Source organism: Taurulus bubalis (assembly GCF_910589615.1).
Source record: "Taurulus bubalis genome assembly, chromosome: 2".
Taxonomy (NCBI): Eukaryota; Metazoa; Chordata; class Actinopteri; order Perciformes; family Cottidae; genus Taurulus; species Taurulus bubalis.
Window position 1 is genome coordinate 5,610,673 of NC_136590.1, and position 22,350 is coordinate 5,633,022.

A 22,350-nucleotide genomic window follows, 5' to 3' on the forward strand; every position below is an offset into this window, starting at 1 on the left:
GCAAGGGAGGAGAGGGGAGAGGAGGGGGAGGGACAGTCTGTGTGTGAGCGAGAGAGAGAGAGAGAGAGAGAGAGAGAGAGAGAGAGAGAGAGAGAGAAAGAGAGAGAGAGAGAGAGAGAGAGGGCATTATGTCACAGCTAAAAATACCTGGCTTGCAGTGAGAAAGTCCAGAGCATGTAGGAGGAGGGGTGAGACAGAAGAGTTTCCGGCGTTAATCTAAACTCCCACTGGAGCAACACGGGATCAGAGGGCGAGTGTGTTCAAGACACTTGTTAAAAGCACAATGTTGAAATGAAAGTCGCTCCCAAGTTTGTGCCGCTTCATACTTTTACGTCAGCTGACAGCTGGAGTTACGGGTTACTTTTTAGATTATGATTTTAGCGAATGAAACATTGGTTCTAAACCTTTATGGATTAAAAGGAAAAACGTCTCGTCATGTTAAAGATGTTTAGGATTTAGTAGCAGTTACACCAGAAGAGTTGTTTCCTTTCTTAACTTACTGGCAAAGATAAGAGAAGAGTTCAAAGTAAAGTTATTGCCAGTGTTGTAGTGAAGACACCCTAAACAAGAGACCGGGTCAAGACCAGAGTGTTTAGAGACCGGGTCAAGGCTAAGACCAGAGTGTTTAGAGACCGGGTCAAGACCAAGACCAGAGTGTTTAGAGACCAGTCAAGGCCAAGACCAGAGTGTTTAGAGACCAAGACCAAGACCAGAGTGTTTAGAGACCAAGACCAAGACCAGAGTGTTTAGAGACCAGTCAAGGCCAAGACCAGAGTGTTTAGAGACCGGGTCAAGACCAAGACCAGAGTGTTTAGAGACCGGGTCAAGACCAAGACCAGAGTGTTTAGAGACCAAGACCAAGACCAGAGTGTTTAGAGACCGGGTCAAGACCAAGACCAGAGTGTTTAGAGACCAAGACCAGAGTGTTTAGAGACCAAGACCAAGACCAAGACCAGAGTGTTTAGAGACCAAGTAAGGACCAAGACCAGAGTGTTTAGAGACCGGGTCAAGACCAAGACCAGAGTGTTTAGAGACCGGGTCAAGACCAAGACCAGAGTGTTTAGAGACCAAGACCAAGACCAGAGTGTTTAGAGACCAGTCAAGGCCAAGACCAGAGTGTTTAGAGACCGGGTCAAGACCAAGACCAGAGTGTTTAGAGACCGGGTCAAGACCAAGACCAGAGTGTTTAGAGACCAAGACCAGAGTGTTTAGAGACTGGGTCAAGACCAAGACCAGAGTGTTTAGAGACCGGGTCAAGGCTAAGACCAGAGTGTTTAGAGACCGGGTCAAGACCAGAGTGTTTAGAGACCGGGTCAAGACCAAGACCAGAATGTTTAGAGACCGGGTCAAGACCAAGACCAGAATGTTTAGAGACCGGGTCAAGACCAAGACCAGAGTGTTTAGAGACCAAGTCAAGGCCAAGACCAGAGTGTTTAGAGACCAAGACCAAGACCAGAGTGTTTAGAGACCAAGACCAAGACCAAGACCAGAGTGTTTAGAGACCAAGTAAGGACCAAGACCAGAGTGTTTAGAGACCGGGTCAGGGCTAAGACCAAAGTGTTTAGAGACCGGGTCAAGGCTAAGACCAGAGTGTTTAGAGACCGGGTCAAGACCAAGACCAGAATGTTTAGAGACCGGGTCAAGACCAAGACCAGAGTGTTTAGAGACCAAGTCAAGGCCAAGACCAGAGTGTTTAGAGACCGGGTCAAGACCAAGACCAGAGTGTTTAGAGACCGGGTCAAGACCAAGACCAGAGTGTTTAGAGACCATGTCAAGACCAAGACCAGAGTGTTTAGAGACCGGGTCAAGACCAAGACCAGAGTGTTTAGAGACCGGGTCAAGGCTAAGACCAGAGTGTTTAGAGACCGGGTCAAGACCAAGACCAGAGTGTTTAGAGACCGGGTCAAGACCATGACCAGAGTGTTTGGAGACCGGATCAAGACCAAGACCAGAGTGTTTTGAGATCAAGTCAAGACCAAGACCAGAGTGTTTGGAGACCGGGTCAAGACCAAGACCAGAGTGTTTAGAGACTGGGTCAAAACCAAGACCAGAATGTTTAGAGACCGGGTCAAGACCAAGACCAGAGTGTTTAGAGACCAAGACCAAGACAAAGACCAGAGTGTTTAGAGACCAAGTCAAGGCCAAGACCAGAGTGTTTAGAGACCGGGTCAAGACCAAGACCAGAGTGTTTAGAGACCGGGTCAAGGCTAAGACCAGAGTGTTTAGAGACCGGGTCAAGACCAAGACCAGAGTGTTTAGAGACCGGGTCAAGACCAAGACCAGAATGTTTAGAGACCGGGTCAAGACCAAGACCAGAGTGTTTAGAGACCAAGACCAAGACCAGAGTGTTTAGAGACCAAGACCAAGACCAAGACCAGAGTGTTTAGAGACCAAGTCAAGACCAAGACCAGAGTGTTTAGAGACCGGGTCAAGGCTAAGACCAGAGTGTTTAGAGACCGGGTCAAGACCAAGACCAGAGTGTTTAGAGACCGGGTCAAGACCATGACCAGAGTGTTTGGAGACCGGATCAAGACCAAGACCAGAGTGTTTTGAGATCAAGTCAAGACCAAGACCAGAGTGTTTGGAGACCGGGTCAAGACCAAGACCAGAGTGTTTAGAGACTGGGTCAAAACCAAGACCAGAATGTTTAGAGACCGGGTCAAGACCAAGACCAGAGTGTTTAGAGACCAAGACCAAGACAAAGACCAGAGTGTTTAGAGACCAAGTCAAGGCCAAGACCAGAGTGTTTAGAGACCGGGTCAAGACCAAGACCAGAGTGTTTAGAGACCGGGTCAAGGCTAAGACCAGAGTGTTTAGAGACCGGGTCAAGACCAAGACCAGAGTGTTTAGAGACCGGGTCAAGACCAAGACCAGAATGTTTAGAGACCGGGTCAAGACCAAGACCAGAGTGTTTAGAGACCAAGACCAAGACCAGAGTGTTTAGAGACCAAGACCAAGACCAAGACCAGAGTGTTTAGAGACCAAGACCAAGACCAAGACCAGAGTGTTTAGAGACCAAGTCAAGACCAAGACCAGAGTGTTTAGAGACCGGGTCAAGGCTAAGACCAGAGTGTTTAGAGACCAAGACCAAGATCAGAGTGTTTGGAGACCGGGTCAAGACCAAGACCAGAGTGTTTGGAAATCAAGTCAAGACCAAGACCAGAGTGTTTGGAGACCAAGTCAAGACCAAGACCAGAGTGTTTAGAGACCGGGTCAAGACCAAGACCAGAGTGTTTAGAGACCAAGACCAAGACCAGAGTGTTTAGAGACCGGGTCAAGACCAAGACCAGAGTGTTTGGAGATCAAGTCAAGACCAAGACCAGAGTGTTTAGAGATCAAGTCAAGACCAAGACCAGAGTGTTTAGAGATCAAGTCAAGACCAAGACTAGAGTGTTTGGAGACCGGGTCAAGACCAAGACCAGAGTGTTTAGAGACCGGGTCAAGACCAAGACCAGAGTGTTTAGAGACCAAGACCAAGACCAGAGTGTTTAGAGACCAAGACCAAGACCAAGACCAGAGTGTTTAGAGACCAAGTAAGGACCAAGACCAGAGTGTTTAGAGACCGGGTCAAGGCTAAGACCAGAGTGTTTAGAGACCAAGACCAAGATCAGAGTGTTTGGAGACCGGGTCAAGACCAAGACCAGAGTGTTTGGAAATCAAGTCAAGACCAAGACCAGAGTGTTTGGAGACCAAGTCAAGACCAAGACCAGAGTGTTTAGAGACCAGGTCAAGACCAAGACCAGAGTGTTTAGAGACCAAGACCAAGACCAGAGTGTTTAGAGACCGGGTCAAGACCAAGACCAGAGTGTTTGGAGATCAAGTCAAGACCAAGACCAGAGTGTTTTGAGATCAAGTCAAGACCAAGACCAGAGTGTTTAGAGACCGGGTCAAGACCAAGACTAGAGTGTTTGGAGACCGGGTCAAGACCAAGACCAGAGTGTTTAGAGACCGGGTCAAGACCATGACCAGAGTGTTTGGAGACCGGATCAAGACCAAGACCAGAGTGTTTTGAGATCAAGTCAAGACCAAGACCAGAGTGTTTGGAGACCGGGTGAAGACCAAGACCAGAGTGTTTGGAGACCGGGTCAAGACCATGACCAGAGTGTTTGGAGACTGGGTCAAGACCAAGACCAGAGTGTTTAGAGACCGGGTCAAGACCATGACCAGAGTGTTTGGAGACTGGGTCAAGACCATGACCAGAGTGTTTGGAGACTGGGTCAAGACCAAGACCAGAGTGTTTGGAGACCAAGACCAAGACCAAGACCAGAGTGTTTAGAGACCGGGTCAAGACCAAGACCAGAGTGTTTGGAGACTGGGTCAAGACCAAGACCAGAGTGTTTAGAGACCGGGTCAAGACCAAGACCAGAGTGTTTTTGTATGTACAGGTAAACAACGAGAAATGTCTTGATCAAATAAATAAACATTCAATAGGCATTGCAGTTGTGGTCTTGAAGTGAAATCCTCTTTGCGGTTTACATCCAGGTCTGCCCCAAAATGCTTTTATCCTACTAGACGACTGGGTAAAATTGGCACAATTAGCATATGAATTCTTGAGTTATGGCCAAAGCAGTGACCTTTGACCTTCAACCACAACAATCTAATCAGTTAATTCCCTCCAGGCCTGTTTCCTGTTATCTCGTGTGCATGTGCAGCCACACATGCACATGTGCGGCTTTTTAAAGACACATGTTGACCACGTTTACGCTGCTGCTGGAGCTTCTTCTTCTACTTCTAAACTTCACTGAGTGTTTGTTTCGTGACTTTTAAGAATTGGGTGTTGAAGGAGATCAATTGAATGACGGACATTTGCTGCATTGAGGTCAAATGATTCAACCTACAATATTAAAAGGGGAAACAACGAGGCACCTCCCGACCTTCAGAGGGACCCGACCCCGAGGCTGAACTACCCGACTGTGTATATAAAGAAGTTAAAACCAGCTCCGCCTCGACAGCTGCGGCGGTTTCCGCCTCCTCCAGTCGCGTGTCTGCGAGCATGAAACACGCTTTAGGGAATCCCTGCCCGACTTTCCATATCTGCATCCGGATCTCCTGCGTAAACACAGTCAGGGGGACTGGAGCAGACACAAACACAGCTGAGGCTTCAGGGCCCGGAGCCCAGCAGACAGATTAGCAGGATTACGAAGGTTCCTCAGGTATTAAAGAGGTAAACCGCATTGGTTAGCGCGGTGGAAGACTCGCCAGCCAGCTAGTCTGCAGCAGTGGTAGTTAGGTTCAATTCATTACTTTGCTTTTAGCTTTTTTATCTTCCTCTAAGTGACCAACAAAACATACATATGTTCATACATCTATAATAATAAACGTAGTGGCAGATCAGGAAATGAGTCTAGAGCTCAGACAACAATTATTTGATTCCCAAATGCTAAATATTCTCTGGATCCAGGGTCTCGATTGTGAGGATTTTACGCTTTTCTTCATTTTATATCATTAAAAATTAAAATACCTTTTCGTAGGAAAATTAGCGTCATCATTTGAAGTTAAAAATGAAAAGATGAATCCACAATGTGTTACTTGCAGCCCTGATATAGATGCATGGTTATTGCTCATATGCAGCAGTGACTCTGCTGCTTGGAAACACTACCGCTTTTGTCCACAGGGACGCTTAAATCAACACAAATGTTTAGTTCCTTGCAGCAGCTTTACGCTTTAAAAGAGCCGTCCACTTGTTAGCAGAATGGCGAGCAAGCCCTCCTCTCCTCCTCTCCTCCTCTCCTCCTCTCCTCCTCTCCCAACCAAACCACCCTGTAGCCTCTAATCCCCAAAAATTCACCCAATGAGCCAATGAGCAAACGCTTCAGACTTTGTAGAGCTCCCTCCTGAGTCTCAGCAGGCTTTTTACAACTCGTAAACAGAATTATACAAGTAAAAACTTGTATATTATAAAGATTTAAAAATATATATATATATATATATCATCTCTTCTACGAAAAGAGGTAAAGCAATGCTATCGACACGTGAGTACTCATTCCCAGAAAGTCAAAAAATGGGAAAAGGACGTATAAATGAATGGCCACATGATGAATACATGCTGGACTATTCGATGCAGTGGAACCAAAGTCTGACTCATGACTGCAACAGATTACAGTCCATCAAGGCCGCAGCCAGTCGTCCGGTTTAAGTCTCTTTAAGCTCGACACTGAGTCCCCATCAAATCGCTTAATGTCCGTCAGCCTTATGAGACACGATGCGTGAAGATGCTCCCGACTGCCTTCAGCCACTCAGGCGAAATACTCAAGCATTCATAAAGTCAGCCTCTCAGTACCCACGTTAAGACCATGCGAACAAAAGCTATTTAAACCGAAGCCAACACAAGTTTACTTTCACATGAAAAAGTATTAAGCTTTTTAACAGAAATATCATGTTTTTTCTCTTTGCTACAGCTTCAGAGCAGAGTTAGCAAACATGTGCCTGGATGTAGGCCCTGCATTTAGCACTATAAACCATGTTAAGGTTTAAGAATACATGCTTTAAAAAAAGATCAAAGCACAATATGTTGAACCCTCATCTTGATGTGAGCTACAGAGACACTTCAAACTAGATGATTTGATCACTGAACGTACTCGTCCTCTTATTGTATCACACTAATTCATTGGTTGATGCAATTTGCTGTTTGCTTTAAGTCTCTTTTATATTGTTTTTCTGCTGGTGGTGCTTTCATGTGAAATGTTCATACTGTTGTCTTGGATAGGACTCGCTCAATAGGTACTATGCTGGGTAAATAAAGGCGAGACACCTGCTGACCCGGGCCATGAACTAGGATCTGAGGGTCAGAAGGTCGACACCCATTGTTCCTCCTTCTCGTTGCTGCAGAGGGAGGTTTCACCAAGGGAGCAGCAGGCAGGACGTTTGTTCTGCTAAATTATTATCCCACGTACTTTTCTACGGTCGTATTAATCAGTGTTTTTCCATTAGAAGACTGAGCTTCTCATTGAGACATATAATGGGGTCTACACCGATTGCTCCCTAAAAAAAAAACACGTTAATGAAGATCAGATCGCATGAAAATGGAACTGGGTCAACTTCAGTGATGTGGAGAGTCTCAGCCTTGTTTCACTGACGCATCACATCCAGCAGAATTATTCCAGATAGAAGCGAACGCTGCATCTATTCGGACACTTTATATTTATACCATTTGTTCAACGATCATTTATAAATTAAAAAGTAAAAGCGGAGGAATTTCTCTGTCCTGTCGCTGCGGGTCGGAAGGCGTCTCACACGATCATTACACGCAGACACGCGGCGGTGTAATGATCCTGATGCGTCTTTGGTGTTTTATGACATCTGTGAAGGAGGGAGGGAGGGGTTGCCATGGCAACTGAGGTTCCTCAATTCGCAAGCGCTGCACTGAGTTCATTGGATGTTAAGGGAAACTAACCCACCGGTGTGCAAAACATAATAAAAACTATGTAATCACTGACGTCTAAATGGACCTTTTTTAACCAGTGAGACGAAAGTTTTACCTGTGTCAATATTTCCGTCTGTAGAGTCGCATAGTAAACCGCGACAGATTTTGTATTGTTATATTTGCAACTCACAAGTGTGTACCATGAACAACAAATAATTCACGATCCACAAACATGTTTGTTTTTTTAAAGTCACATCTACGAAAAAACAGAGCGATTTGCAAATATGCATAATTTACTCTCTAAATACATATTTACATTTGACATAAAAACATAGTCAAATGACACATTTGTGGACCGTCTTCTGTGAGTTACAAATATTAAAGATTTCTGCATACTAACTGAAATATGTTTGGTCAGATTCTTTCGAGATGAGAGACGGGATCATCACATAAAAGTTGTTTTGTGGCTTCAACGAATCACAAACATATCTGTATAAAAATGTTTAATACTTTAAGGAGGAAACCTTCCTGAGAGCTCCGACTGCTCGATTACTTATCAATAACGACTGATCAGGTCATGGGCTCTGGATTGTAATGAGCTTCTTGATGGTTTTGCACAGAAACTGCAGAATTATTTAAGATATGTATTTCAGCAAATCATCACATTTGAGATGCTGGAAACAATTAATTATCTGTCAATCTACTAACAGCTAGTTACTAACAGTCTACTAATAGTCTAAAGCCAATCATTTAATTAGTTGGAATATTCTATCATACTCCATAATATGTGTGTGTGATGGACAAAACTAAATCAGGCACAGCTCACCAGGTCATCAATAACTTCCAGGTCCTCTATCGGCCCCTAGTGGTCACTCGTGCTACTGCATCAGACTGCAGCAGTAAAGTGTGACGACTGTCTTTAATACATGTAAACAATAACCGTCAGTTCCAGTTTCTTGCAAAGAAAAGTGATAAAAGTAGACAAAACTCATTTTGAATCAAGAATCAATACGGTTATCGATTTGCATATCAATAATTAGTGACATAAAAACAGATACATTCCCTCTAAGAAAAAGGAACGCATCAAATGTTATTGCATATATTATTTAATCAACAGAGAATATGCAGATGAGGGTGTGTGTGATTGTGTGTGTGAGTCTGTGTGTGTGTGTGTTGTCCTGCCTCTGACTGGTGCTGCGATCTGATTGGCCGCTCAGCTACTGCAGTCTCAGTGCTCTCACAGCACATGAGAGGAGGATTAAAAAAAGACCTGGCGTACACAAACTCTTCAGCTCCTCTTTTCTGCTCTTTAACTGTCACTTTTTCACTGCAGCTGAATGTGAGCCGACTCTAAATCTGTGATCTTTTATACGTATTTAAATCACAAATTGACCGTATTGTTGGTTTCTTTTTTTAAGCTTTTTTAACTCCAGACAGAGAGAAAACCTCCCCTCCAACTAGTCCTCACTGTCAGCTGCAGGATCGTTCCCTCGCTCGGTCTCCTTGCAATTGGCTGGGCAGGTGTGCACCGCTCTCCTCTCATTGGATGACAGCAGATGATGTCACTAAGCTGCTGGATCCCAGGCGGATGTGAGGCCGTGTGCACGTCTACGCATGGTGTGTTGTTGAGGTAGACTCACTACGCCAGTCCAGAGGGGTGGGAGGGAACAGGGAGTCAGACAGAAAGACCCAAAAGACAGACATCGATCCTCCTCGTCACACACACACACACACACACACACACACACACTCTCTCTCTCTCTCTCTCTCCTCAGCTGCGTGGGCTCACAAAACAATGTCAAATAAAACAACTAAGAAAGAAAGAAAGCTGCTGTAGCACTGCTTGGCTAATGTCTTCTGACAGAGGCGGAGCACCGGTCATGAATAAATTAAACATCTGGCCCACACAGTGCGCCAACAGGGACGAGCGGCGCCACACGTGAGCGACCGAACCGCCCCGACATGCACGCACACGAAGAAACGAAGAAGCCCTGTTGCCACCACCTTTGCAACGTCTGCTTCGCCTCAATATCAAACGGGGAGTGGCACAACTAAATAAATAAGCGGAAAGCGAGGAAAAGTCTCAGCCAGGGCCGATGCTGCTGGATTTGTTCTGGAGGCGATATCAATAAATTAGAAGTTTAACAAGACCTACGCAGTTATTATTAAAGGACGCGGACGACGGGAAACACCATGGTTAATAGAAACAGCATATATCTGTGGTTTAATTAAAAAAGAAATGCACATTTCATGAGCAATTTTTTGGGGTAAAAGGGACAAGAACTTCCTGTAAGCGTCTACGGCCTCGTTAGCGGCTCTGTGCTCTGAGCTTTAATATTAACCAAAAGTCAAGACGATCACCAGATATACTGCATTTCATCCTCTGGAGACAATGAATGACTGGATCAAAATGTCATGGCAATCCGCCTAATAGTTGCGGAGATATCCCAGTAAAAGTTGTCAACCTCATGGCGGCGCTAGCAGTAAAGTCAGTGGGGTTCATCCTCTGGGGATCAGGAATCTTCATCCAGTGGATGCTGACGTTTGTGAAAACATGCTGTTCCTAACATGGAGGAATATAAATACATTTATATCTTTGGGGATTTTGGAGAGACGCAAGCAAACAGAACATTGTTTTTGTTATTCTTTGGGATTTTGTATAAAAGCTTTTGATTTTTACTGAAACATCTGACCTTCTATTGAAAGATGAAGCATTTCTTTTTCCTGCTGTTTGCTAAACTAAATATATATTTGTCTCTCGTTGGCCCAGTTTCATATAAGACACGCAGCCAGATGAGGAAATCAAGATAAAGAGAGACAACAGCAGAAGAAGAGAAGTTCTGTGTGATTGTCGGCCTTTAACTTTGCAGCTCATAGAGTCCAAAGGCAATTAAGGAAATCAATAGAGCACTTTAGCCGCAGGTCCAACGTCAGCGCGGCTGTTTCCTCTCTCTGCTGACTCTCGGGCCTCGTGGCCACACCGGGCTGCGGTCTCCACTTTAACATCCTAGCCTGTGCTTATCCTTCTTGTCTGCTAGCTTATAAGCTGGAGGTAGTAACAACGGCCACGTTCGTCATTTACGTTTATAATAATATTTATTTTGGGGGGGGAGTGGCTTTGGGAGGCCTGAAGGGACCAGCTGTCAGCGTTGCTGACTTTCTTGCTGGATTTAGCAACTTTTGGAGCTAGTGCTGCTCGCTACTGTTATTGGATATTATGTCAAATCAAGTGTACTCTTTAAATATAATTGACACATGTAATGACACAAATAACTCAAAACTACCACTTTCATGCTCACGTTCAGTGGGAGCATTTCAGTCCCAGGTTGCCGTTTAAACATGTAGCGTGATCAATAAAGATTAGTGTTGCAGGTGGGCTGGATTACATCCCCACCCCGCCGTCAATAGTCTTTCAAACAATCGGCGTAGACTGGCATCTCAAGCTCAACTCCACCCTCTTTTACATACAAACTGTTGAGCCAATGACATACGTTGACATCGTCAGAGCTGGTCGGTCTCATTAACAGTCCCGGCAGTATTTAAAGGAAACGAGCTGGACGCACTCCTTCACCTGCTACTATCACATGAGACGAGGTCAGCCTTCTCCCTCTCTCTTCTGTCGCACATGAATGAACGTGTGAGATATTCCAGAAAACAAACTGTCTGTCTGGTCTCCTCCCTGCTGCTCACCTTCAAAATGTCCTCTACCTCGCTGAGAATACAGTCGAGAAGAATCTCTCTTTCTTCTTCTTTTTTTAACTCTCTTACACAAACACACAGACTCACACTTTGTCTTTGTCGTGACTCTGTGTGCGATGCATCAACACCTCACCCACTGAGACACAGTCCCCGTTTCCCCTCACCGTAGTCATTATTGAAACCATATTTACTGATCCATTATTTGCTGCTCATTGCCAGCATCTTCTTTTACACATAATGACTTGATATTTCCTTAGAAAACACACATAAGCCACTGTACGCTGCACTGTACAGATATTCCAGGACTAAGCCCCGCCCCCACACTTCTCATCCGTGAAGCACAAAGCTGTGTTACCAGGGAGACCACACTGTCACGAACTGCACTTCCTGAATAAATATCATCACATTTTGGGGGGGGGGGGGGAAAGCAATTGCATAGAGATGCAGACAAACGGGTTTGAAGTGTACATCGGGATGTCAGACGGCTTCATCAGTGAAAACAGGAAAGATAGAAGCTAAAGCCACAGATCACGGCGTGAACGTGAACCAACGCATCGAGACAGAAGACAATGAAATGAGGGAACAACACTGTTCCTGTAAAGCCGGATCTTTATCGGTAGCTATTCACTGTTACAATCATTAAAAAGCACAGAAGTGCTGACGCTCGTTGATGATGTGCGAACTCACTCTGCTAATGTTTCGCTCCATAGACTTTTAAGTAGAAAATTAACGTTTTGGAAACGTACATCCCTTTCCAACCTCTCCGGGTGTAACGAGTTTCTCTGTTGCACGACGTTTGACCACTAAAGCCAGCCTGAAGATGATGAAACGATCGCACGAGGGTCTCGGGAGCAAGAGGCGGACCGTTTTCGGACGCCGGTCGGAGCGCCATGATGCCATGCGCTTCGATTGGTTCAGTCAGTGTATGAGGGGCGGGACTTAACAAAGAAATACAATGCACAAAATATATAATTAGTTAATTTGTGCAACAGCATCTCGGCCTGTAAAAGCTGCACAAACGAGGTGTCTTGTTTCAGATAATTTAATATACTGTGCTCAACACTAATCTGCCTGTAGAAAGGGGGGAAAACTAAAATACAGTGTTGTGTTCAGTGAAATGAAGACGGGTTTAAGTGTGTGGGTATATGTGTGTGTGTGTGTGTTAATGAAAGGACTGGCCCAGTTCCTCCTGTCTGTCTCCAACTTCAGAGAGAAGAGGGCGCTGCAGGGAGAGAAGAGGAGAGTAAAAGGAAAAGAGGGTAGAAGGCCGAACGAACAACAGCCTCATCTTCTCCGTCCAATTTCTGCCTCTTCATCAATCGCCCTCCTCCACATCTCTCTCCGTATACGCTCCCTCTAATTCTCCCTCAGTTTAATGTGATTTCACTATCTCTTTTTTGCAGTATGTTGGGGATGTGTGTTATTCCCCCACCTCCCGCCCCCCAAATTCCCCCTCCTCCTCCTCCTCCTCGTCCCCCATCTACCAATCACGGTGCTTGGCAGGCTCTGCACCAATCGACTGGCCCAGCAACCCCCTCTACAGCCGAGTTACAGCGAGGTCTGGTGCCTGCGAGGGTGGCATAAAACATAACTGCCTTCCTCATCATCTCCTCTTCTCCACATGTCTCCTTCCTCCTCGAACCCTCCTTCCTCTCCTTTCGCATTTTCATCTCGGCTCTCTCTATTCTCCTCCGTGCTACTCTCCCCTCAGCGCGGTTACTGCTTTCTGACTTTGTCATCTTCGTCGTCAGCGTTTGCATCTTGAGGAATGCGTTGCATGTGTTCCTTCTTTTTTTTTTATTATCAAAAACTAGAAAATGACTCATGACGCATTTAGGAGGATAGAAATAAGTTTCTCCAGCTTTGATGAGTATTTTCAGTCGGTTTCTGCAACAACAACACTCTGCAACAATGGGGCGGATAAAGGAGAGGGTTTCAGGACTTTGTTTTATCGATCTTTGAATGAGTCATTACTCAAATTATCTTTTATCTGTCAGTATAGTTCTGTCGCCCTCAAACAAACAGACGTGCTGGTAAAAGTTTGGCAAAATCAGCTGCACTCGACACAAACGTCTGTTTTGTACAACAGACATTGACCCACTGCCATTGTTCATTTAGAAGCACATCAAGTCAGCCACTCAGGGTCTCAATCTTTGATTATTGCATCCTTTATTCATTGATTTGTTTCTAAGTTAATATTTGTTATGCACGCTGTTGATATCCTTTGTGTTTTATCCTGTATCTCTGTTGCACAATCAATAGAGTGGTTTGCAACTACTGATAATTATTTACATCAATGAATCTGCCACAGGGAAAGAAAACTAATGTATGTAGTTCACTATAATGGGAGTTAAAAGAAAACAGTCTTTGCATTTTAGAAGCTTCAATTCAAGAAGCAAGTACATTTTCCCAATGAAATGATCTTAATTATTAACTTAAATCTATGAATACTTACACTAACTTGCTTTATGGATGCAGAAACTACAGTATAGCAACAAGAACATAGTATTATAATATTGTTTTGTAAGATTTGAAGCACAAAAGGTCATTCCGAAACTGCTTTTTAATGTAAATGTTTTCTGAACCGTTACACAGTTATGTTCTTGGTTATTTCAATAGTTTTCCATCCCAAAAAGTGGAGTAATTACAAGTATTCTCTCTTAGCAGCGTCATGCAAAACTTCTGCATACTGTGTAAATGTAAAAAGTCTGTGTCTTCGTACAGAAGCGACATAAATAAATACAAAATAAATGTAAAGGATGGAATATTGAAATGGCCAGAAAGGACCGGGAACAAAGAGATGTAGAGTAGCACAAAGGAGTGGGGCTGCAAATATGAATCTTGGCTTAAATAAGTGTCCGGGGATTAAAGTGGTACAATGCCTTGGTCACAAGGGACCTGTGTGTGTGTGTGTGTGTGTGTGTGTGTGTGTGTGTGTGTGTGTGTGTGTGTGTGTGTGTGTGTGTGTGTGTGTGTGTGTGTGTTCCCTGCTTCCTTCCCCCCAGTCCCAGAAGCAGAAGTGTGGCTGAACAATGCAACCTTCTGCCAGCTGATGGAGATGCTGGGAGGGAGGGAGGCATTGAGAGAGCGAGAGATAAAGAGAGATAGGATGGGATGGAGATGGAGATGGAGGGGGTTGGGGGGGGGGGGGGGGGGGGGGGCAGAATCGAGTCCTTCCCAAATATAAACCTCAGAAGCAGCAGCGTTCCCATCCGCCATCACTAATTCCCCGCTCACTTCAAGATAAAAGACATCCAAGTCATCCCTTTGTGCGATCCTAGTTGGAAGTCTACCCCCTCGCCAAAGAAATGCTGAAGCAGTACAAAATCTAATCTTCGTCTTCTCAAACATCTTTTAGAACCACATATTTTTCTTATTCGGTTGAAATTGCATTTCTTCCTGAAAGTGGAAACTCTAAAACTTGCAGTTCTGATTGATTTATAACTACTATTTGAGTGGAAACAATGAAATTGTGCTCAGAGTTTAACAGTCTTGAGTGTAGTTGTTGATACGCAAGCTTCAAGTTTTCAGACGCATTTTTTTAGATTTATTTTTAATTTAAACCTACCAGGATTAAAACTAACCAGGATTAAAACTCTCTTTTTCAAGGGAGACCTGGCCAAAACAGGCAGCAGCATAAAAAACACATAGTTACAGACAGAAAACACAGAACTATGTGCATAGTTTCAATATTTGTATGTATCTGATGCAGAAAAACTGTGATACAACATTTTTTCCACGGGTTTGTGGCCACAGAACCTGGTTTGTAATACTGCAAATAAATAAATATAGCAATACTTTCATTATATTTTGCACTAAATTTCAAAAATGAAAAAGAAATACTGATTACATTATATTTGTCAAGTATCTAATCTACACAAGGGTTTACCAGCTATATTGGGATATATATCATGATAGAGATATACAATTACCCATATCCTGATAGAAGATGTTGGCCATATCCTCTGGGGACCATGCATAACTGTACAAAGTCTCCTCATAATCCATACAATACTTGAGACTTTAACCTTCGTTTTATGTAGTTTTTGTCTCTTTCTTTTTTCACAATCTGCACATTTCTTTAAAATTGCCAGTGAACCCTGCGACCGCTTCAGAGTCACACCATCACTAAAAGCATGAGATCCAAAATGAGAGAGGAAACCCGCTGGACGAAGGGACATTTTTGCCAACAATCGTGTTTTCATTACACTTTGCTGCCCTGAAGCCCATTTGGTTACACACACTGACGCTATCCTGGTGCCAATTTTCAGTCCCTGCTGGGAGAAATATTGCACTCTTCTAGCGCCTTAAAAAGGTCAACGCACAGATGGCTTTTTGCACAAATATCAATATTGGTTTTATGCAGTTTTTAGACAGATGCTTCGGACAAAAGCAGAGAAGCCAAATGCCTCAACATGCACTGCATATTAAAGATGTGGTTTAAGCGCCTAATGAATTGGTCCAGCCCACCAATAAGCAGTTTACCGGTCGACCAATCCGAAAAGTGGGAATGACAGCAACGCTACAAGAGACACAACTTGTTCAGGCGCTGTAGCTTGAAAAAACCACAGCACAGCTTGTAGTTCAATTATACATGTTTGCTTGCTGCATGCAATCTAGCAGCTTTAATGGCTGCACGCTGCATTGGTCTCAGTGGTGCTCGTAATGCATTGCTATTGTTTTTCAGCTTCCAGTAAGAACCATAAAACATAGCATACTGCTCAATGGATGCATACTGTCGGCCTGGAATACATTACTAAAGCAAGGTTAAAAAACAGGGAGGCTAACAATGGAAGGAATGATATTTCATGCAGTGCTGAATATAATTTTTGTACTTAAACTAAACAAAATATGAATTAGTTAGCTTGTGTTTTTTTTAAGTAAACTATTGTTCACATCTTCTCATCTACTGTAACTCAGCTAGAGTTAATACTTGGTAAAATGTTAAATTATTCCTTCATTAAAAACACAGCGGGAGCCCAGACATGTTAGCCTCGCTTAGCATAAAGACTGGAAATAGCGGCGAAATATCAAAACCAGCTAAAGCTAGAAAATGTCTACCAACAACTCGAAAGCCGAATACTGACATGTTACATCTTGTTAGTTTAATCCGTATGAAAACAGAAAAGATAAGTGTGTTTTTATGGGGAATCACATGCTCAAGACACTTTCTTGGTAAAAAAAACAAGAAGGTACCGATGTCGTCACCGTTTGTCTGCTAGGTCACCTACATGTACGACTATTAAAACACTGATTATGAGAGATGAAAAATAGATAAATGAAGACTTGTAGCAACTAACATCCCTTGCAAGTTACTTCTTACTCTTAAATCAGATTTGGAAAAACAAATTTAAGTTTCATTACCAGGGTGTTTCCCCTCTAAATCTGTCTATATCAGCAACAAACTAATACAAAATGCAGATATATCTGTGGAGAAAGTTCTTTAAAAGGTGCGATAAAGACAACATCTTAATATGGAGTAGTAAACTTTAACAAACATTGTCGAACCAACAGCCAGTGTGGTCTTAACAATAATAACAAACGTAACTAAACAAGCTAGCAGATTAGCGAGCTAGTCGTAGTGCTCGCTAACCCAACGCTCAATTTACAGTCTCATGTATATCTGACACATTTTTGTTCATGTATGGGCTTAAAAAACAAATATATTGCGATATTAGGATACATTTAGAAGTAATGGAGGATTTATTTAAAAAATGTTAGACCTAGGGAACCTTTTTCCGCCTTGACTTTAGTCTTTAAACTAAGCTAAGCTAAGCTAACACGTCCCGACTCCGACAAACAGGATATTTGCAAACATTGATCTTCTCATGTAACTCTTTTAAAGAAAATAAATATGTATGTTTCCCAATTGATTGTCCCTTTAACAAACAAAGAGATAATAAGTAAGACAATAAAGGTACATGAACGATAAAGGTAGAGACAAAGAGGAGTATTTAGTAAATCAACGTGACAGGGAGACAAAACGCCAAGTCACAGTGAGCTATGAGAGAGAATGAGAAGTGGGGAAAAAATAAAATAAAGGACGCCTAATTGAAGTGGTGTGATCCAAAGAGGGAGAGGATTATTTTCTGCCCCGTGATGCCAAGTAACAGCTCCTGGCAGAGTGTTATGGATTTACCTTGAGTGAGCTCAGGATAGCTGATATCCTCCCGTTACACAAACACTAATGTCACCCTACACACACACACACACACACACACACACACACACACACACACACACACACGCAATACTACGGCAACACGTTTCCCTCACCTGTTGCCTTAACCATAAGTCTGTGATCACACAGGCTCAAGTTTCAGCTTCAAGGTCAAATCTGCCTCCTCCTTTCATGGTCGCATGCTATTCTGCTTCATAAATGTCAAAAATTTAAAGAGAGTCCTACCTTGAATTCCTCTCAGTGTTTGATGAAAAGACGTCATTTTGCAGTAGATCTATTACACATTCAACATGCTGAAGAGGATTGATCCGTCCCGATGCTTTTCAACATCAATACTGGTTTCAAAAATTCTGTGTAATGTAATTTACTCTTCTGGTAGAAACCGTGGCAGATACACAAATGGGATTAATTACAAATCCATCATCGTTTTCTGAGAAAATTCTGGAGCCACTGAGCCATATTTAGACTACAGCTAGGAATTGTTCGCCATTGGTTTTCCCCGACAATTTATGACGCGTATCGGTCGCGAAAGCTGACGCAACATGACATTGGTAAAGGCGGTTGGGCGCACTACGTTCTGAGAGGCTATCAACAAGCCAACCTATTTTATAATTTAATTTGAAGGACTCAAAAGAAGGTAAAGAGTAAAATTAGACCTAGACCAACGCAATAATCCTAATGTTTTCTGATCGGACGCCTCTATGGTTTTGGTTTAGTCAGGTTTAGGCACATAAGTGACTTGATACGGGTTATTAAGGTTAGGGGACGTTTGTTATTGTGGTTATGTTCGTAGCCACATGGTTAAGGTTATGGAACGATCCTGGTTTAAATAAACTAATGTTGACTGTCAGTTCGGAAAAAGTCCGACCTGCTCCTCGTGTTGAGTTTTAGAGCTCGAATCTTAACATGAATTTTCAAAAGAAAAATCAAATGAGTGCATGTTTCCATCGACTACTGGCGAAGTGAATATTAAGAGTTGGGCAAATCAAGATGAACCGTTTGAGGCGGCATTAAAGCGAGAAAAGATACACAACGAGAGGATGTGATCAAAAAAGCGCCACTGAGACAGAAAACACATTAAAAAAATTTGGAAGACTTGATTTTGATGATTGATTTTTTCTTTCTTTTTCTCCCATGTATTGATTTGAAGTAGTCTCTCCATATCTGTTGAACGTTTTTGTCTCTTCAGTCGACGTTTAAAAGGACCAGTGCGTAGGATTTAGTGGCATCTAGTGGTGGCCGTTAGGTAACGTAGAAACGCAAAGCGCTCTTTCTCCAGTCAATATTTGGGTTGTCCCTTCTGGGCTACTGTACTCTTGATTTACTCACTATGGCAAGTCTCCGTCGCACTTTTGTGCAAAATTAGCATTTATAAAATAAAATAATTCCCACCTCGACCCAGCAGAAACACTATTTTTGTCATATGGTAAGAGTCCTAATCATAACGACGTAGACACATGTTGACTTTTGGCATTTTGCTGAGCGAGCGTTCAACTTCTCTTGATGCTTGTTTCCTACTTCCCTACTACCGCCCCGACTTCCTGTTGACCTTGATGCTAATGAGGTCACTGGTATTGACTCTTTGTGACAGGTGGCTAACCCCGGACTAATAATGGCCCCGGGCTAGTCAGCGCACACACACACACACACACACACACACACACACACACACACACACACACACACACACACACACACACACACACACACACACACACACACACACAAATGTCAGCTTGTACACACTCAGGCGAATGATTTTTGACCACAGGCCCAATCCCAGTGACTCAAACAAATACACGCAGGTCAACAAAGTTATTCAAACACCGAACATCGACGTCGACGTCAGCTGAAATGTTTCGTCCAAATGAAGCCGTCTCTGCACTGAGAGTGATTATCGGTTTCAAGTCAGACCGATTGATCACCTCGTCGTATTCATGTGTGTGTGCGTCTTAACTTTGTCCTTGCAAAATGACGCATGTACGCACACGCACACACACACGCACACACACACACACACACGCAACCCACCTCGAACCGCAGGGTGTGACTGCTGCTGACGTTTTTTATTTTTTGCAGGGCTCTTTTTTTACATTTTCCCACCAATAGTTATTATAAATCAGCAGCGGGAGATGAAACAGGTGGGATTTTAAAGTGAGTTGACACGATGAAAAATGTTTTCATGGCAAGAAAGTTAACATGGCAAGGGAGGAGCGGGGGGGGGGGGGGGGGGCTGAGGACAAGTCAAACACACACACACACACACACACACAGGGTCCTATCAAAGTGGGGTAAACCTGAACATTTAAGGAGGTTTAATTGCAAAACAAATTCAAAGTGTGTACGAGAGAGAGGATTTCTGAAACGCTTGAAGAACGACAAAGTGTCGCACAGTGGAATTATTTTAAGTGAACGTTCTCTTTCACATATTAATAGCAGCGCCGCTGCCTAAAATACCAATCTGCCCTCTATAGCTTAATCCTCTCGTCTTTTCTTTTCTTCCCTGTCCGGGAGCGCTACTCATCCATCTTTCTGTCTTTTTCACCCCCCGCCCTCCCAGTATTCCCAATGGGACCCCCCTCTCTTATCGCACTGGGTGTGCAAGTGCATGAATGTGTATGTGTGTGTGTGTGTGTGTGTGTGTGTGTGTGTGTGTGTGTGTGTGTGTGTGTGAGGACGCTGCATCATGACAAAAGAGACTCCACTAGACCGACACATCTCAAGCATCCCTCCCACCCCGTGTCAGCTCTCTTTCCACCATTACTTTTTTTCCCCCTCTTGTATTTTTTCCTTCCTTCCTTCCTTCCCTCCTCTACCTTTTTCTTCAATTCGCGGGAACGCTTCCTCGCTGCCTTCTTCTTCTCCTTCTCATCCTCCACTGCGTTGATGTTCTCATCCGCCCTTTTCTTCAGCTGCGAGGCGGCGTGCGCCATGCTGCTCCGGTCCAATTAATCCTCACAGGTGGGAAAGCGAGGCGAGGGCAGCCAAAGTCTGCTCTTCAGCCCTTTCCTTCTCAGCTCCTAATTATCTTCTTTTTTTGTTCCTCCTATATCCTCGGCTGGGCTTTTGTCAAGAGAATGAAGCCCTCACAGGTGTGTGAGAGGGAAATCGTTCTGGAGATTTCCCTTTCAGTCTTTTGTTCCTTCTCCTCCTCAGCAGCACAGTGCAGATGCAGAGGTCCAGTTGGAAGCAGGGCAGAGACAGAACATGCTCCTCCCGGTCCCTGCTTCCACTTCTCAGGTCGCAAAGTGCAAAACAAGTGCCAGTTAGCGCCAATACAAAATATTTATGAGCCCCGCAGTCAGGGGAAATTGTCCTCTTGTTTAAGGATGATGTGTATATATATATTTATATATATATATATAAAAAAAAAGTTACAGTCGGGCGCAAAGGATGGAGGTCTGAGAAGGGGCTCAAGCTCCAGCCCCTTGCCCCAAGCAGAGTGCTGTTTCCTGGGTGAATGAACTGGTCCTGCAGCCTGCTAGACTGGTTCCCAGAGCCCGCTGCCTGCACCTGAGCACTGAGCCATCTCCTTTATGTACACACGCTCAGCCCGCGACGTCTCGCCAGGACATGTGAGGGAAATGACGGTGGAAAAGAGGTTGAGGGAGGAGGAGGAGGAGGAGGAGGAGGGTGAGAAAGGAGGAGGCAGAGAGAGAGAGAGAGAGAGAGGTAGAGAGAGCAGCTGGGATAGCGGGAGAAGAAGAAAAAAGGCAGGAGGGGATGGATGAATACCTCTGCTTAGTACCAGCTGGTTGAGAGATAAAGAGAGAGAAAGGGAGGATGATACTTCACACTGGGTACTTACAGGAGACACACACACACACACACACACACACACACTCACACTACAGCCATGATGCTCCTGTTATGAAACTTCTTCCACTCAGCCTCTTCTCTGTCTTGAACTGTTCCACCCAAAACAAGAGCCGACGATAAATCCATCTCTCACCGAGCTAAATTTACTTTTATCACAGTTTCCCATAAAAAAAAACGTGAACTGAGACGACAATTAATAATCAATCAGCATAAAGGGCAGAATCTTTGACTGGTCACACGGGAATAAACATAATAGTAAGTCAGCACAAGAAACAATGGCGTGTACTGATAAATCAAACATATCGTTACATTCATTATCATCAAAATGGGATTATTTACATTATTTATTGTGCTCTCTACTTCACAAACACATGGATCTTTGCTCAAACCTCACCATTTAAAAACACTTCCTCATACACAGTCTCGCACTGCGACTCCAGAGTGTTTATAACGGTACGGTTTAGGAGAACATGTACATGTGTTCGTGAAGTATGGAGCATAGACATCTGTATGAATGAGACTTGGATTACATTAAACCACGTGTGAGAGTTTGTAAACGGATATCGCTTTGCCTTCGTTTACCTCAATCCAGCAAGATTATTCTCCATTTTATTATCTTCTTCGGTCATTTTGTGGGTGAAGCGTTCCTTTTTTTCTGAGTGAGTTTTGGAAATAAACGAGGAAGGTATACGTGAAGGCTGCTGTGAGCTTCTGGATCCATTATTAAAGCTCTCAATGCATTATTCATAATACATTGAAATACTCAAGATATGAGACGATGATAGCTCGAGGGGACGCTGTATGATTTCTGTGCAATTAGCTACTTCCAAGAAGCATCAGCTTGAAGTTAATGAGAGGCAAAAAAGATTCAGAGTTGCCCGAGGTGACGGAAATTATTTTTCTCTCCACGCTTGAGTGTATCGAAGCCTCGGGAACTAAAACCAGCAAACAATTAGAAATACCAAGATGTTCTTGGAAGATCTGAAATGTTTTCCTCGATGCCATTTACAGCTGGCAGTCAGTGTGTTCAGGACGGCGATCATTGCATCTTTACATGTGTGTAACGTCTCACTATGTGTGTGTGGTGTGTGTGTGTGTGTGTGTGTGTGTGTGTGTGTGTGTGTGTGTGTGTGTGTGTGTGTGTGTGTGTGCTGGCATGAGCTCATGTCGGTGGACTGCAGCCTTTGAATATTAACAACATGGGAAAGGGGATGGGATTGTGACACGGTCATGTGACGGCAGAGCAGGCCTGCTATTGGCTGTCTGGGATGTGAGAGCGCCATCATTG

General features: G+C 43.8%; 1 protein-coding gene across 1 annotated transcript in view; it reads right to left on the bottom strand.

The window, feature by feature from the left end:
* Positions 1-20,176, bottom strand: part of LOC306753494 (uncharacterized protein) — a gene marked incomplete at its 5' end in the record, with an annotated part of 106,909 nt that extends 86,733 nt beyond the window's left edge. The window contains 1 exon segment of the mRNA XM_079237369.1: positions 20,060-20,176. Coding sequence (XP_079093495.1) covers positions 20,060-20,176 — 117 coding nt within the window.
* Positions 20,177-22,350: the final 2,174 nt, after the last annotated feature.